The sequence below is a fragment of the Cervus canadensis genome, chromosome 15 (genome assembly GCF_019320065.1).
Source record: "Cervus canadensis isolate Bull #8, Minnesota chromosome 15, ASM1932006v1, whole genome shotgun sequence".
Lineage (NCBI taxonomy): Eukaryota > Metazoa > Chordata > Mammalia > Artiodactyla > Cervidae > Cervus > Cervus canadensis.
The window spans coordinates 42,344,394-42,360,977 of NC_057400.1; the positions used below are offsets into that span (position 1 = coordinate 42,344,394).

A 16,584-nucleotide genomic window follows, 5' to 3' on the forward strand; every position below is an offset into this window, starting at 1 on the left:
ACTAAAAAGCAGACTACAATTAAAACTTTCAGCATGATAGAAATCCAAAAAATAGAGGAAAGTTATACATATAGTCTATAATTATATTTTCTGTAAAGGAGCAAATGAGAATCTAGTCACCAATGTAATGAGAAAAAGATTGTTTTTGGTCATGGAAACTGTACTCAATTTTACTCCATAAAATGGTAAATATCAATATCCCCAAGTTACAAACTTATAAATTAATAAACTCTGATATATCTGAATAAAGTTCAACTAGACTTTGTTTAAAATGGAGACTTATACCTGTTTATGAAGATAGACTTTAAAAATCCTAAGATAAAAATATTAAAGCAAAACCTCAGTTGCATTGAATGATATATGTGTATATATATATATATATATTTTACATATATATAAACTATTTGAAAATTATTTCTCTATTAAACTTGATATAAATCATTCAAATATTCACTTAATTTTCTCTTCATTTTCAAACCAAATTGTATATATTCTGAATAAAGAGCACTTGCCACTTTTGACTGAGGGTCAGTGGTTAAAAAGGGCTTCCTAGGTGGTAGCCCAGGTGATGCTAGTGGTAAAAACCCGCCTGCCAATGCAGAAGACACAAGAGACACAGGTTCAACACGACTGAAGTGACTTAGCATGCACACACTCATGTACGGTGGTTAAAGAGACTCTAGAACACAGTGTTTAAGCCTAGATTTCAGTGATATTTTGAGGTCATTTAAGTCCATATGCAATGATAAGTCAGTACTAGTTCACCATAAAGAAAATCTGAGTAAATACATTCTTTATACATCAGTATAAATTAGAGACATTATTAAAAACAGAGACATTACTCTGCCTACAAAGGTCTCTATAGTCAAAGCTACGGTTTTTCTAGTAGTCATGTACAGATGTGAGAGCTAGACAATAAAAACGGCTGAATGCCAAAGAACTGATACTTTTGAACTGTGGTGTTAGAGAAGACTCTTGGACAACAAGGAGATCAAACCAGTCAATCCTAAAGGAAGTCAACACTGAATATTCATTGGAAGGACTGATGCTGAAGTTGAAGCTCCAATCCTTTGTCCACCTGATGCAAAGAGCTGCCTCATTGGAAAAGATCTTGATGCTGGGAAAGATAGAAAGCAGGAGGAGGAGGGGATGACAGAGGACAAGATGGCATCACTGACTCAATGGACATGAATTTGAGCCAGCTCTGGAAGTTGGTGATGAACAGGGAAGCCTGGCGTGCTGCAGTCCATAGGGTTGCAAAGAATCAGACATGACTGAGCAACTGAACAACAGTACATCAGTTACAGCTCTTTGATTTAATGTTCTGGTTTAATAAGACAAAAAAATCTACTTTAATGGTTAATAATTTAGATAATAGAGAGAACTCGAAAAAAAGGTTTAAAATAAATTACTCATTCTGACATTTTTCCTAATTAAAACCATGTGACCCATTGTTACAAACATCACTATACAAATGCTTCAGAAAAAATAATATGAAAATAAACATGTTCTATTTATGCGCTGTCTGAATACCTTATTGACGAGGACCATAACTTTTCCAGGTTCAGATGCTTTTTTCTTCTTGTCCAAGTGATCCTTGGCAATGTAAACGGCCACTCTGGTTTTCCCACTCCCTGTAGGGAGGCATATAATGATGTTCTTCCCCTCCAGGGCAGGCTGGGCCACTTCCAGCTGGTAAGGCCTGAGATTCAGCTCTGGCTCGGGGGATGCTCTTTGAGCCACATTCTCATCATCTGAAGGAGGTTACAAGGAAGAAAACTAAGGAAACAGACAACAAAATAACTAAGGCTAGGAAGCCTGAAATGGAACATGGGCCCCTTGCAGCTTAAATCTCCTTTCATAAGGGGTCCAAACCAATCCATTCTCTGTTTTCTGTACCAAACGGGTGTCAGCTCTTTGTGTTTGCAGGACACAGCCCAAGCGCTCTGGAAGTGGCCTAGGACATGGGAATGGAGAGGGAAGGGATTAACAGGATGGAGGACTAGGAGGGGGCAACATAGAGAAGTCTTTTCAGAGAGTGGGCAAAGCCAAGTGGAAATGACTGTGGTGCAGGCTTGGCAGTTGATGATTCTTAATGCCTCAGACTTGCCATTTCTTTGTGGAACCATTCCACCCCACCCAATTCTCTTTCACCCGCAAATCAAGAGGGACTGGGAAAGTAGGACTCCTTGTTCTATATTCCCCCTCACTTTTTATTGTGAAGAAATAACTAAAGCTGATGCTACTTTCCTTCATGTGAAAAACTTTACCTGACAAACCAAATACCAAAAGGCATATCTATCTGTCTATCTATCTTCTATCTGTAGATCATCTATCTCAAAAACCTAAAACTGGTTCCCCCAATCCAATTTTTGCCATTTAAGGCAATCAGATTAAACAAGCTGTATTTAGGGAAAAGGTGCTAGCCTTTTCCATGCTAGCCTTCACTCTGTAAGTGTGCAGTGAAAGATGAAAAATAATTTTGTTGGTTCATAACTGGATTGTGACTAATTTTTCTATTTAGCTTTGAATGTTATTTTTATCACTTTCTTACAGGTATGTCTCCACATATTCATGTTTTCCTGAAACTCAAAGCACAATACATTAAAAATATTTTCAGCTAGAGTAGATCTCTACATTTAAAATACTGATAAAATACACAACTAACATACATTAATTTTATAAACATTAGAATAAAATCATTATAATATATCTTGGTTTAAGTATATGTTTTTTAGAAGTGACCGAGTTTATCTATATTAGTCAGGGGAAAAGATCTAAAAATGTATAACTTATCATCTGGAATGCAGTAAAACAAATATTGTATCAATTTAAAAGCCCATCTTTTGCTTTATGTAATCACAAGAAAAAAATGAAATGACAGCACTTATCAGTATTTCTTTACACATGAAGTAAGCATTCTCTCTCTTATCAATGAGTGCAATAAAATTAAACTAACAGAATCCCATTAACTTCAGAAAAAGTTGCTGATTGTTCCATTTCGGCAACTGGATGATTCTGTTTAACTGGGTTTTAACTTGCTGTGATAGCACTATCTGAACAGGTAGGAAAATTCACACCAAATACCACTTAGGAAGAGTCATCTACTAACCTGGCAGGAAATTTGCCTTCTGTATGGATGAGTAAACATATACGCAATACATTTACGTTATCATTGGCTCATCTGCTGATTCATTTATTAGGATTGTCAGGAAGAACTCATTCAAGATCAGCAGCTTTTAAAAACACACATTGACAAGCTTTCTCACCACGCTTGTCTTTGAGCTCTATAGCAATTATAATAACCCATCCTCTATTATATTTACAGAAGATTCAAGCTGACTTAAGAATATCACGGTGCTGTGCTCAGTCGTGTCTGACTCTGCGACCCCATGGACTGTAGACTGCCAGGATCCTCTGCCCATGGAATTTTCCAGGCAAAAATACTGGAGTGGGTTGTCACTTCCTACTCCAGACGATCTTCCTGACTAAGGGATCTAAACCACGTCTCCTGTGACTTCTGCATTGGCAGGGGGGTTCTTTACCACTAGCGCCACCTGGGAAGCCCAGATAGCTCAATATCATCCATATTTTTTTGAGTCAAGTCTAGGAAACTTGATTGGTAGCCTCAAGTTTAAAAGAGAGGCACAGAGTGAATACGGAAAAAAAAATCAGAGTTGGATTCATTGTGAGGATAGCATCCAAAGAAAAAGAGCTGGGTGAGTGCTAAATATTCAGCCTGATTCTTGCCTTATCACATCCTCTGACACAGGAATGGAAGAATACATCCACATACGCAATGAAAAGAGAATTTTCTCTTCTCTGTCACCAGAAGGAGAGAATTGGGCTGGTGTCAGGGAGCCAGGAGCCAATTTCCTTTATATAAAAAAAATGTTTGGGTTTTGTTTGTTTGTTGTGTGCTTCTTTTTGGCTCTCTTCAAAAAAGCAAAATTAATTAAATGCAATAACAAAAATGGTATTTAAAATATGCACAGGCTTTGAATAATATTGTGCCCATCCTCTACAACAAGTATTTATCGAAGACCTTAAAATTATACTATACCATACAAATGGTCAAAAAAATGAAATCAAATAAGGTTTAAATAATAACATTCTATTGAAACTACACCATGTGGCAAATTTCATTCTCACATTGATTTTTGACAGCTGAGTTATTCTTGGAGAGAAAAGGTCTGTCACTGCATGTGTTTGAAAATGACAAAGTATTCCTTTACCTATAGTATGTAACCTCAGAAAAATATACCATTCCAGCTGGACAAATATTAATAGATATTACCTCAAAATAGTAAGGAAACACTTTCTACATATCAGGCCAATGTGCATTGCCAAAAACATTGCCACTTTGTTAGAAGCAGTATATCTCTCTGAGAAGGGGGAACAGAAAAACAAAAAAGCCTCTCACGGTATAATTAAAATATTTAAACTTCAAAAGTACCACTAATTATGCTTTACTATGGCATAATGATACTATGAAGGAACATAATGTCACATCCACGATTCTTATGCCTCATAATGTAACCTCTAAATGTGGACAAAGGGCGTGTGGAATAGGGTCCCTTTGATGTCAACCTCAGAAATTAAAACATAATCCCAAACACTGCAATGCTTTCAGTGAATCAATGCATGTTTAACAATTTGCAGTTTACATAAACCTATCTTAAACTGATTTGTATGTCAACTTATAGCATGCACATGAAAGAAAGGAATTTCATCATTTTATGATTTCAGAATTTTGCCATCTACTATGCAATCTTGTATCCACTAGGCTTTATTCCTAAGCACTAACCATCCAGAACTCCAATGAGTTGCCCTTTAAAAATGTGTTTGTCTTCAAATGTATTTGCTTTTGGAAATGTATTTGCTTTTTAAAAGTAGGTTGCGTTAGATTTATCATGACTTTCATGCCATGTTGAAGACTGAAAATCAGTAAATAGTTGCATTTGCTAACAGTGCTGAACAGACAAAATGCCCTGCACATAGAGGATATCTATTAGATAGTTATTAAATGAATGAATATTGTAGAAAAGCCCTTACTCAGGCAAACAAAAATTAGGAGAAGGTCCAGAAGCTTAAAGCAATCATAAAGATGTTAAATATTAGCTAGAGTGTATTTTGAGTTCTAGTATCAATAGCATTTAATAAAAATGTTAATTATTAAATTTAACAGTTGTATAACAAGCACAGAAAAAACAAATAAAAGCCACAGAAGTATGCACATGCCAAGAACTTAATATTAACACTGACTAAATTGAACGGAAAATTAATTAACCCTTTTTAATTAACATTAAAGTTATGACTGACATTTGGTGAATTGAGTTTCCTCAAATCAACTTGTTCTAAGTTATTTGGGGGTTATTAAGAGACAAGAACATTTAAATAAAAGAGGTGGTACGTTTCCTTTGGGAAAGCTTTTAGGGCAGATGGCTATCTTTATGTAAACTATTTTGCCCTTTTAGGCCAATTGTAGATGTAAATTTCTATAATCCTTCAGACAATGCAGGGCAATCTGAAGTACACAATATTTTCTAAGTGTTTTCTATAACTCAGTCACAGACGAATGAAGAATAGTTTCTTAATTTTCTATTTTGCTGCTGCTTCTTTGCTGGCCATATTGCAAAACACTGATTTTTGTTTGCACTAATTTGTTCATTTTAATTATAAAATATTTCAAACACACAAATATTAGAAAGACATGAAAGGGCCCATCACCCATTCTTAATGTTAACATTTCACCTCAGTAGTATTAATGGAAATGTACATTCAAAGGACAGAAAGAAAAGATATGAAATGGATCAGACTGACCAAAGTTAGGGTGTCTGATAAACAGGAAGTCTTGCTAAAGCGTGGAGATTGGGAAGAGGCCCTCTTATTTACTGTGTGTGTGTGCTCAGTTGCTAATTGTGTCTGACTCTTTGTGACTCTATGGACTGTAAGCCTTCCAGGCTCCTCTGTCCATGGGATTTTCCAGGAAAGAATACAGGAGTAGGTTGCCATTTCCTTCTCCAGGAGATATTCCTGACCCAGGGGTTGAACCCACATCTCTTGCTTGGCAAGTGGACTCTACCACTGCACTACCTGGGAAGTGGGTGGGATATTAAACTGATACAAAAAACAATTTGTGAAATATCTAGTAAATTTCTCATTTAGTGTGAAAATATTTTGCAAACTCAATTAAAGGATGTTTATTAATATTGAAATTCTTTTAACTATATATGTATATTCTAATGCTTAAGAGGGACTCATTAAATGCCATTAACTATAGTCATACTCATCTCAATATTACTTTTATTTATAATGTATTTTAATTTTTTTAAATGCAGGGGTTGGAAATAAATGTATAAAATTGAGTATATAATTTAAAAGCAAATTAATCAAAACAGATCACATAAATAAAATAGATTACTTGGTTCTATGGAATGTGGCATATGCCAGACCAAAAAGCTATGTACCAGATCAAAATTAGAGACCTTGAGTTTAAGACTTGTAAGTTGTACTTTTCAAGAAAGTGAATGGCAAAGTTCCAAAACTATTTCAACTGTAGAAAAGAATTGCTTTAATTGCATAAATACATTAGGGAGGGTATGAACAGCCCCCATGCGTTCCACTATATGGTGTCTTATTTCACACTTTTTAAGGTTTACACAACAGTTAGGCAGTACCTGAATCACTTCCCATGGTGCCTGAATCACTGCCCATGTTGCTGTTATGTCCAAGACTTTCATCTAAGCAGCTGACACTTCCTTCTGCCAAACTTGTGTCTGATTCTGCAAAGGAAAACATTTTAAAATATTTTAAAAATATTTCTGAGAATAAACGTATTTTAACTGCACACCTCTACAGCACACAGTACATACAGTTCAATGCAAGTGGAGAAGGTACATCTAGACAATCACAAATAAAAGGTAAGAGTTTCTGGCAAGCAATGTTTAAAAACTCCACTATGAATGAGCAGCTGTCGGGGACTGAATCAAATACATGTATTTACCTACTTAAAGTACCATACATCCAATATGAGGGCTCGTGTAAATTTGTAAGGAGTAATGACTTTTGTTGTCCCCCTTTGTGTAAATTTTGTCCAAAAAAATATCTGAGCATGATATTATCACTTAAACATAAGCACTATGTTTAAACCATTGAGTCATCTGCATGTAAAATGGTAGAGAATTAATGTTAAAGAAAAATTAATGAATTAATGAAGAACATGGTTCTACTGATAAGTTATGAAAACAGCAACTGGGTGATACACATAACTAAAATCTCACAAAGAATTTACTCAGACTATCAGGAAAGCCTGACATTGCAGGGGCACTAGAAGCTTACATGAGGTTGGAAATTACTTTTTTCTTTCTTATAATTAAACTAAGCTTCCATCAAGGATGACAATAAATACAAGTGGCAAGGGCACATTTCACTTATTAATCCTGATTGTTTCTTTTTTTCTTTTCAATACTCAGCATCAATTCATTTTGAAAAACCTCCCTTCCCACAACGGAAGGCTTCCCTCCTTACAGTTCATTTCCAAGGATTTATGCAATCCCATCCGCAAGGATCAGAACTATTGCTAAACTGGTAAAAATAAATGAAAGATGGTTACAGATGTTGGTTTTGGAATTAAAAGACTTGTGAAATTTGCTGTTGGCAATGCTATGAGCCTAACTTCCTTCCTCTTGTTTAAAATTGGGCTAGTAGAGGTACAAGCTATTATGTATAAAATAAGCTACAAGAATATATCGTAGAACACAAGAAATATAGCCAATATTTTATAGTAACTATAAATGGAGTATAACCTTTAAAAATTGTGTACACCTGTAACCTAAATAAGGTTGGTGGCCATAGCGGTAAAGAACTGCCTGCCAATGCAGGAGATGCGGGTTTGATCCTTGGGTCAGGAAGATCCCCTGGAGGAGGGCATGACAACCCACTCCAGTTTTCTTGCTTAGAGAATCCCCATGAGCAGAGGAGCCTGGTGGGCTATAGACCACAGGGTTGTAAAGAGTCGGACACAACTGAAGCGACTTAGCACACATGTAACCCATATAAATATTGTACATCAACTATACTTCAATAAAATAAAAAATAAAATGAAGCCAGCACAATTTACTTCACAGTATTTGACAACCATGTAGTAATGCTAGGTACAACAAGTTCTTTGCATATACTTGTTGGTGATTGAAAAATGAAATAAAATTCAAGTCATTGGTGGATTACTAAGGCAAGAGTGTCATTTAAAAATATTTGGGGAATTCCCTGGTGGTCCAGTGGGTAGGACTCAGAGCTTTCATTGCCAGGGCCTGGGATTCAATCCCTCGTCAGGGAACTATCAAGCCAGGCAGTGTGGTCTAAAATGAATAAATAAATAATAAACAATAAACCATCTTTAAAATTAATATTCCATAATATTTATACTTGTGAGATTATTATTTTATGCTAGAGATCTCACATGCACTAATTAAATGATATTAAAGTAAGATTACGCTAAGTAAGGGCTTCCTAGGTGGTGCTTGTGGTAAAGAACCTGCCTGCAAATGCAGGAGACACAAGAGATGTGGGTTTGATCCCCTCATGCAGGTCAGGAAGATCCCCTGGTGGAAGGAATGGCAACCCACTCCAGTATTCTTGCCCGGAGAATCCCATAGACAGAGGAGCCTGGCGGGCTATAGTCCATAGCATTGCAAAGAGTCAGACAAGACTGAGCATGAATGCACCATGAAGCTAAGTAAAACTAGCTTGAATGTCACATACTTAAACTGGAATTAGAAGCAGGTGATAAAGAGACATAGTATGTTATCAATAAAACATGTCTAAACATGGACAATATATAACTCCTCAAAACTACAGTATCTTCTTTTTCTTTAACCAGTTATTTCTTTTTTTAAGTCTGGTGTGTTGAAGTATAATTTCCATCCTGTAAAAATCACTCTTTTTAGGTGGTAAGTTTGATGAGTTTAACCTCAAAATTTGTCCTCAAACCCCTTCATTGTCACTTCCCTGCTGCTGTCCCCTAGCAATCACTGATTCGGTTTGTCCCTAGTGTTTTGTCTTTTTCAGAATGTCATATTAATGAATTGAGGCAGTAGGTAGCCTTTATGTTTGGCTTCATTAATTTAGAATAAGACCTTCAAGATGCATTGCATTCACATTGTTATTTATATCAGCAATTTGTTCCTTTTTATTGCCGACTACTATTCCATTGAGCATCTGTGAAGTGTGGCTGTGACATCTCCCTTCCAACTTGGATAAGCCTAGTGAGCTTGGGAAACGTAATGGAATTACAGCCAATACCAATTAAATATATGAGATAGCTTTCTTAAAAGTTAGAAGAAAGCAGATAAGAAATTTATAAAAAAAAATTCTCAATGGACTTGCATACTGTTTAAGTATATTAGCACAACACAAATATACTCATGTGAAAATACTGTGCTTATCAGTTGTCATAGATTAGCTCTGAAACTCAGATTTGAGGAATCCCTTATGATCACACGGGAAAACCTGTATATCTCACTGAGAGATTTTAAATATGGCACTTTGCAATTCCCAGAGGTATGCCTTGTTAGGAGCTCAGAGGCGAGTGTGGGATAGAACTGTCAAGTAGAAGAGCGTTTTGGGCAGATGTACTGATGAAAGAGAATATGAGTTGTAAGGAAAAGGCAAGGTGTAAAATGAGGTGGGGAAAATGTCATCGCAAGGATAATTCTAGATCTAGAAAGATAAATCAAGATTTTTAAGGCAAAAAAAGTGAATTTTGACATGCATTTTACTTGTTTTAAATGTGGTATAGAGAACTGAAGACAATGCCAAAAACACTGAAAAATACTAACAAATATTATCTAAAATGAAACACTGTATCTTTAAGTTTTTCACTAAGAATAATCTAGATAAAAATTATACTTGATTTTCATTTCATTATCTAATCACTAGCAGTTAAACCATTATCTTAAACTTACTCCTTGTATATGTAAAGTCAGGATTTTCCCCAAGCTTTGTTGTAGCATATATAAGGTTTGAGAGAGCTGCTTAATGCAACATGCACAAATAATGTATGACTATTAAAGAAAAATACTACTAAAATAGGATATTATTAATTAAGTTCATTACCTGGATTATTTTGGTTCAGCAAACAAACCCACAATGTGTCAGAGGACACTGAACTCAGTGCTTATACAGACGTAAATGGTATTTTAAGCTCTCAGCATCCTCTGTGGTAGATACCTATTATCACCTCAGTTTCATAGGTGAGAAACCAAGTCTCAGAGAGGTTAAATGATTTATCTACATCACACAGCTAGAATGGAACAGAGCTGGGAATCTCATTTTTTGAATCCAAGTCTAATATTCCAGTGTTTTTTGCCCAATGCCAAGCATGCCGATGATCTGTTAAAAACTTTGTAAACAAGTGAACAATACTATATCCATAGAGTTAACTGGAACAAATTTTTTTTTAAGCATACAAACATTTGCATTATAATGTCAATTTTTCTAACAATCTTGAAGTAGCTTATCTTGCCAGGGAAAAAAGTTAGAGATTATTTTATTGTGCTAACATTTCTGATTTCATCCACAAACTTTCATTTACTTTACTTTTAAACATCCACACTGTCTTTTTAAAAAATTTTATATAGGAGTACAGGTGATTAAACATCCACACTAAGTTCTAAATATTCTCTGCACACAAATAAAAGAGGAACATTTCTATACTTCTTGGAGAAAATTAATTGCGGTAATTCTGCTAGACATCACAATTAAAATGAAAGTGAACACAGAGAGGTCTTTATCTTTGTCATTTTAAGGATATATAAATCTCCAGTTTTTCAACACAAAAATAATTTTGTTTCCTCATCAGCAATTTCTTATGCATTTGATATATTTTTTCTTTCATAGAAACAGAAGTACTAAAGGAAATAACTCTAATAATTAAAGAAAATATTTTGTTCCTTGATAACATTGAGAATGCTTTCTCCAGAGATTTTCTTCATGCATTTACCTAAAAAAATCATGTAACACACGCACACCAAAAAGTCAGATCAAAAAAGTGTTATATAATGAAAAAATTAAACCAACCTATTGAATTTATAAACCAAGAGTTCCTGCAGTTGATTATATAGGATTATCATGTGTCATTCTTTGTACTTTTCACAGTATCAATCTGGATTTATGTCCTAATGACTAAAGTCATGTGTCTATGATTTTAAAATAGCTCAGATAAATAGTCAATTGGAGACTGGGCGTTCCCATGAAAAGAACCTGTGCTGTGGAGTCAAACAAATTAGTCTCCAGATCTGAGCTCAGCCACTGCGAACAAGTAACTTACCCCTTTTTACCTTTTTAAAATATAGACAGCAATTTCTACTTTCTCCTTTATTGTGAGAATGATTCTGTTAGATCAAATAAATAAATCTTTAAGGGAAAGAAATCTTAAATTCTCATGAAGGGGCTGTTTACATGAGCTTTGAATATTACAGTTAGATTATATAACAAGTTTAATTAATTTTTAGATAGGTGTCAATTCCTTTAGGAAAAATATCAAAGGCAGCTATGAAATGGATTAGAATATGTTGGTAGTTTCTGTTTAAAGAAAAGCAGTTATTCCTATGAAACTGCTGGAATGAAGAAAAACAATATTCTGTTAAAAGATAGGGCTTTAGATAATAATTTTGTAAACAACACAATAAAGAACAGCTTTTCTTATAATAATAGTGTCTAAGACCAGTCTATAAAACATGGGAGAAAAAAAAAAAACTGTCTCATTTTACAATCACATCTTGAATAGTTTACTAATAAGGCAGAAAGACTAACCTGAATCTGAGAAATTATATATTTAATATCCTACGGAACTTTAAATACTTTAAAATATTTTTATACCATTTAGAAGCCAAAAAAAATTTTTTTTTAAATATCAAATGAAAAAAAAGCCTCCTCCTTGAAGGCCTTTTTAGATCTATTTCAATGTAAAGTATGCCCTCTGCTGGAAAAATGCTATATTAACAATGAGCTGATAAATACATTGTTTATTCAACCTAAGAACTGAGCTTCATTAGGTAAAACACCAATTGGTGCTTACTTCCATCCCTACCAGGTGGCGTTCCTCCTAATTTCAGCTTAAAATACGTTTATAACTTCATAGAAGATTCCTCCTTTCTTACCCCTTGCCTCAGCCTTTCCTTCTCTTTGCTGGAAAGTGGTTTTTGCATCGCATTAGGAAGGGGGCCAGAGGCTCAGAGCTACTGAGAAAGGGCACCAGCAAAACCTACCGTTCTCCTGAGAGGCAGTGCTTATAAAGTATGCAAATAGTCTGATTTCACTTGCCGGGTAATGGTATATCTATTCTAGTTCTGACCTCTCGATGCATATTAGTTTCACTTCTTCAACTATCCCCTCCTTCCCTCTAGTTGCATAATCCCCAAAGTCTGGAACAGCAAAGATCATCCCAAAGCTTCACACGCATGTGTATGTATGTGCGCTCACGCAGGACTCAGGCTCGTTACAAGTGTGCTTACTGTCATACTACTAATAATACCCATCTCCTTTTCTTTTGAAATAACTATCTTTTCTGAAAGGAGATAGATGACTTTTATTTTCAGCTCTATGTATATGGATTTGTGCGTGCGTGTGCGCGCACACACACACACACTTACATTTTGGTCTGTCAGCTTCTGCTCTCTGTGCCAGGGAACATGTGTTCCCGCAGAATGGAGAGAAGCCACCTCCACCCACCTTGCATATTCTCTCCTGGATCCAAGCTTCTAGGAAATGAGTTCCCCAAAGGAAAAAAAAAAAATCTCCTAGAGCCACAGGCCCACATGGCTATCCACCGAGCGCCTCTGCTCCCGTTTATAGAATTCACTCTGCTGAAATGTTTCAGCCAGAATTAAATTAGAATTGTGTATATTGATGTTGGCTTAAATTGTGTCATCTATGCCCTTTAGCCTCTGGACTTGAGCCTTAAAGAGAAAGATAGTGATTCAAGTATAGGGTTGTAGGGATAGTCATACCCACGAGAGTGCCCCATTCATTCATTGCTTGTCAGTAACAGGTAAAAAGTCTGAGAGCAGACTCCGTTATGAGTGATAAGCTTAATGACCACATGGGAAGTAAGCCTTGGCAATGTAGAGTGTAGGAATGCTTGCAAGATAGATGGGAGGTTGGTAGGTACCCTTCAGGAAAAGTTATTCAAGTTACGTGGATCTGAGGAGTATGGAGAGAGGTGCATTTAAAGGTATCCTGGTAGGGACTTTCCTGGAGGTCTAGTGGTTAAGATGCTGCCTTCTAATGCAGAGGGTGAGGGTTTGATCCCTGGTTGGGGAGCTAAGATTCCACCTGCCTCGTGGCCAAAAAAACCAAAAACATAAAACATAAGCAATACTATAACAAATTCAATAAAGACTTTAAAGATGGTCATTCTTTAAAATGATAAATAAAGGTAAATCCTGGTAAATATTCAGTAGTAGCTTTTGGGGAGGAAAAAAAAAGGGACAATTTAAAAGTGCTTGCCACATTGATTTGACGACTTGATTTGTAAGTTCTATTTGATCTAATTTAATAAGACAAAGATCTAGTTCAAAAATAAAATAAAGTGCTTGCCAACATTGATGGTGTTCATATTCCCCACCATGGCTGATTTCAAGCTACCAGCATGATGTCACCCAGTGGAGCTGGGAAGAGATGTACATGCTGGGCTCCTGCAAGCCAGAAGGAACCCGTTCCAGCACCCTGATGGATAAATCTCTGTAACAAAACACTCTCCTACAAACACCATCTGAAATCATCACACATGCTTTGGGCTAATATTCCATAACTGTCCAAATGATAAACATTTAAGAGGGTTGTTTTTTTTTTTTTTTTGCCTCAGGACAAGTCTTTGTAAAAATCATAGTAAAAGAAACCTGTTAACTTTCATTGATCCTAGAAATCTTAGCACCCAGCCCCTCCTTCATAAATGCTCCTCTGGAATCCAACTGTTTCCCTACCCACATTTTTCACAGAATTTTGCTATGTTTATTATTAATATAATTGAATTTCCTTGTGTTTAATGTGTGGGAGCATGCTCAGCCACTCGGTCATGGCCGATTCTCTGCGATCCCATGGACTGTATAACCCACTGGACTCCTCTGCCCATGTGTTAATTATACCTGGATGAATTTTTATAGACTTTGTTTTTTTAGCAGCTTTAGGTGTGTAGCAAAATTGAGTAGAAGGTAGAGAGATTAGGTATAACCTCTTCCACTATCAATACCCCTAAAGCACATTTTGAGCTTGCTTTATACGTGCACTTTTGCTTATGCTATCCATACAATGGAAAGTGTCGGCTGCCACTTCTGTTTACAAATCCAACACAGGACCTTCAAAGCGCAGATGAACTGCCTTCCATTCCTCCTCTGTGCTAAGTCTTCCCAGGCTTCTCCTCTTATCCTTAACATATTCTCTTTTCCTAAAGACAGATTACTTACTGTCTGTGTTTAGGGGCACGAAACTTGTTTTCTTGAACTGGATTATAAACTCCCTGAGGGTGAGGACAGTACCCTAGTGCTTGGCCAGAACATATTCTCAGCTTCTAGTCCTATTCAAATAGAGAAGATAATGTCTAAAGATCAAATTAAAATCACATTTGTTGAAACTCTGCTGAAAAAACTTTAAGCTTGTAGTCATATAAAAATCATGAAAATAAATCCAACACGTATTAGCTGCACACAGAGAGGTTTCTTTCCATCAAAATACTTACATTCTCATTCCTGAGATACGAACAGTATTCCTCCTAGAACTATTATGCGATTGGGGGTCATATAACTAACCTAGATGTCTCTCGGTGGGTTTCAAATAAAACACAATCCTAGATTTTCTTTTAACAAACATAAAACAGCACTTGTAACAAACTCTCTCTCTCTAAGTCAAAATAATATTTGCCTCTTGGATTTCTGTACTAGTATTTCTAGTTCTCAATAATTAATATAACTAAATTTAGAAGAGATAGAGATGTAAAGGAGAGCTATCTAAATTCAGAGCAATTCCATAATAGTATGGGTGATCTCTCACAGTATTATTGAAGACTGCTGTATCAATTATCTTTCCCACTAAGCTCTCAAGTGCTATGTGGTATGTATTTCTAGAGATTCTAAAAATCTCTAAATTTCTAGAGGTTAGTACTATAGAACATTATTCTGGTCCGCAAGTGCAAGGATAAATTTTGTGGCATTTTTACAGAGATTACTATAGACCAAGTCTAAGATTGGACTTTGGTCTATAAAAAGGCAAAACAAAACAACAACAAAAAGAATGCTCTAACAGATTGGGCCAGAAAGAAGGAGGCTGTTTTATAAAGGTCAATTTTTAAACCCCTCCTACAGAACATGATCTATGCAAAATATATCCACAATATATTCCAAAGCATAATGTCACCGGATAAACCTAAGGAGTGGAACATATGGGGGAATATGAAAAAGAAGGTATTAAAGTCTGAAAACAAGCAGGTTGGTAAGCTCATTAGCTGGGGTGGAATTTTAAAATCCTCACGTGAACGAATATATAAATCAAAATATACACATGCACTCACAGTCATGCGCACCGTGTATTCACACATGGCACACTCATCCTGTTAGATTATAATCTTCCACCCGGGAACAGTGACATTCTGCTCTCTTTATAAATGTCAAAGCGCCCTCTGCTGTCCAATTTGCGGAACTTGCATTTTCTAGTTTCGTAACAGGGAAATCCAGCAAAGAATGGTAAAAGAAGTTTGGGGGATTATCTGCGGAACTCTGCATAAAAGTGAGTTCATCCCAAATACAATAAGTTTTATTATTTAATTTTAAATCTCATTTGTTTGTTTTTATCTAATTATAACACTAATTTATAAATTAGGGCACTAATTTATAAAATAGTGTATTAAAAGGTCAAATAAGTAAAATAACCACTTGTTTGTTTTAACAAAGTTCACAGTAGAAATTAAAAATGACTGCATAACCAATTTTACCATAAGCCTATAAAATTAACATATACCAGATAACTGTATATTTTCTATAGTTAAATTATTTTTAATAGAAGAAAATGAATGTGGGCTTTGTGTCCCTCTGATATTTTCTAGGGACATGTGGTCCAGAGAAACATCAAAGTTTTCCAATAGTTTCTTGTTAGAAAATGACCAGTGACTTCAGAAAGCAGAACCATTACATCCAGCATTAAAATTTTATGAATAGTCTGAGAACTATTCAAATATCCTTTAGAAATTATTTTATTAGTGTGGGAAAAAAACAGATTATTGTATTAGCGTGGGTCTATCTTAATTATTAACCACTTTTTAAAGGGAAGCAGTTGAAAGGAGAAAGGAAGAAGAAATGCCAACCCCCGATGCAGAGGCATGACAAAAATGACTGTCCAGGGCTGCCCACTAGGGAATTCTGATCTATCACCCCCAGGTTGAAAGAGAGATGTGATTAAAATCAGTTTCACGGTGGGCCACTGTTACTAATGCTAGTGTGTATTACCTGACAGGAGTGTTAAGGAGTAAAAAAGGTTAAAAACAATATATAAAGAATCTTTGTCTTAAAACTATAAATATTTATCATTTGTAGC

General features: G+C 35.6%; 1 protein-coding gene across 1 annotated transcript in view; it reads right to left on the reverse strand.

The window, feature by feature from the left end:
- The window catches only part of IFIH1 (interferon induced with helicase C domain 1), a 56,202-nt gene that overhangs the window by 22,295 nt on the left and 17,323 nt on the right, over positions 1–16,584 (reverse strand). The window contains exons 4-5 of the mRNA XM_043487856.1: positions 6,681–6,785; positions 1,534–1,754 (exon numbers count right to left, since the gene is read on the reverse strand). Coding sequence (XP_043343791.1) covers positions 1,534–1,754; positions 6,681–6,785 — 326 coding nt within the window. The remainder of the gene's footprint in view (positions 1–1,533; positions 1,755–6,680; positions 6,786–16,584) is intronic.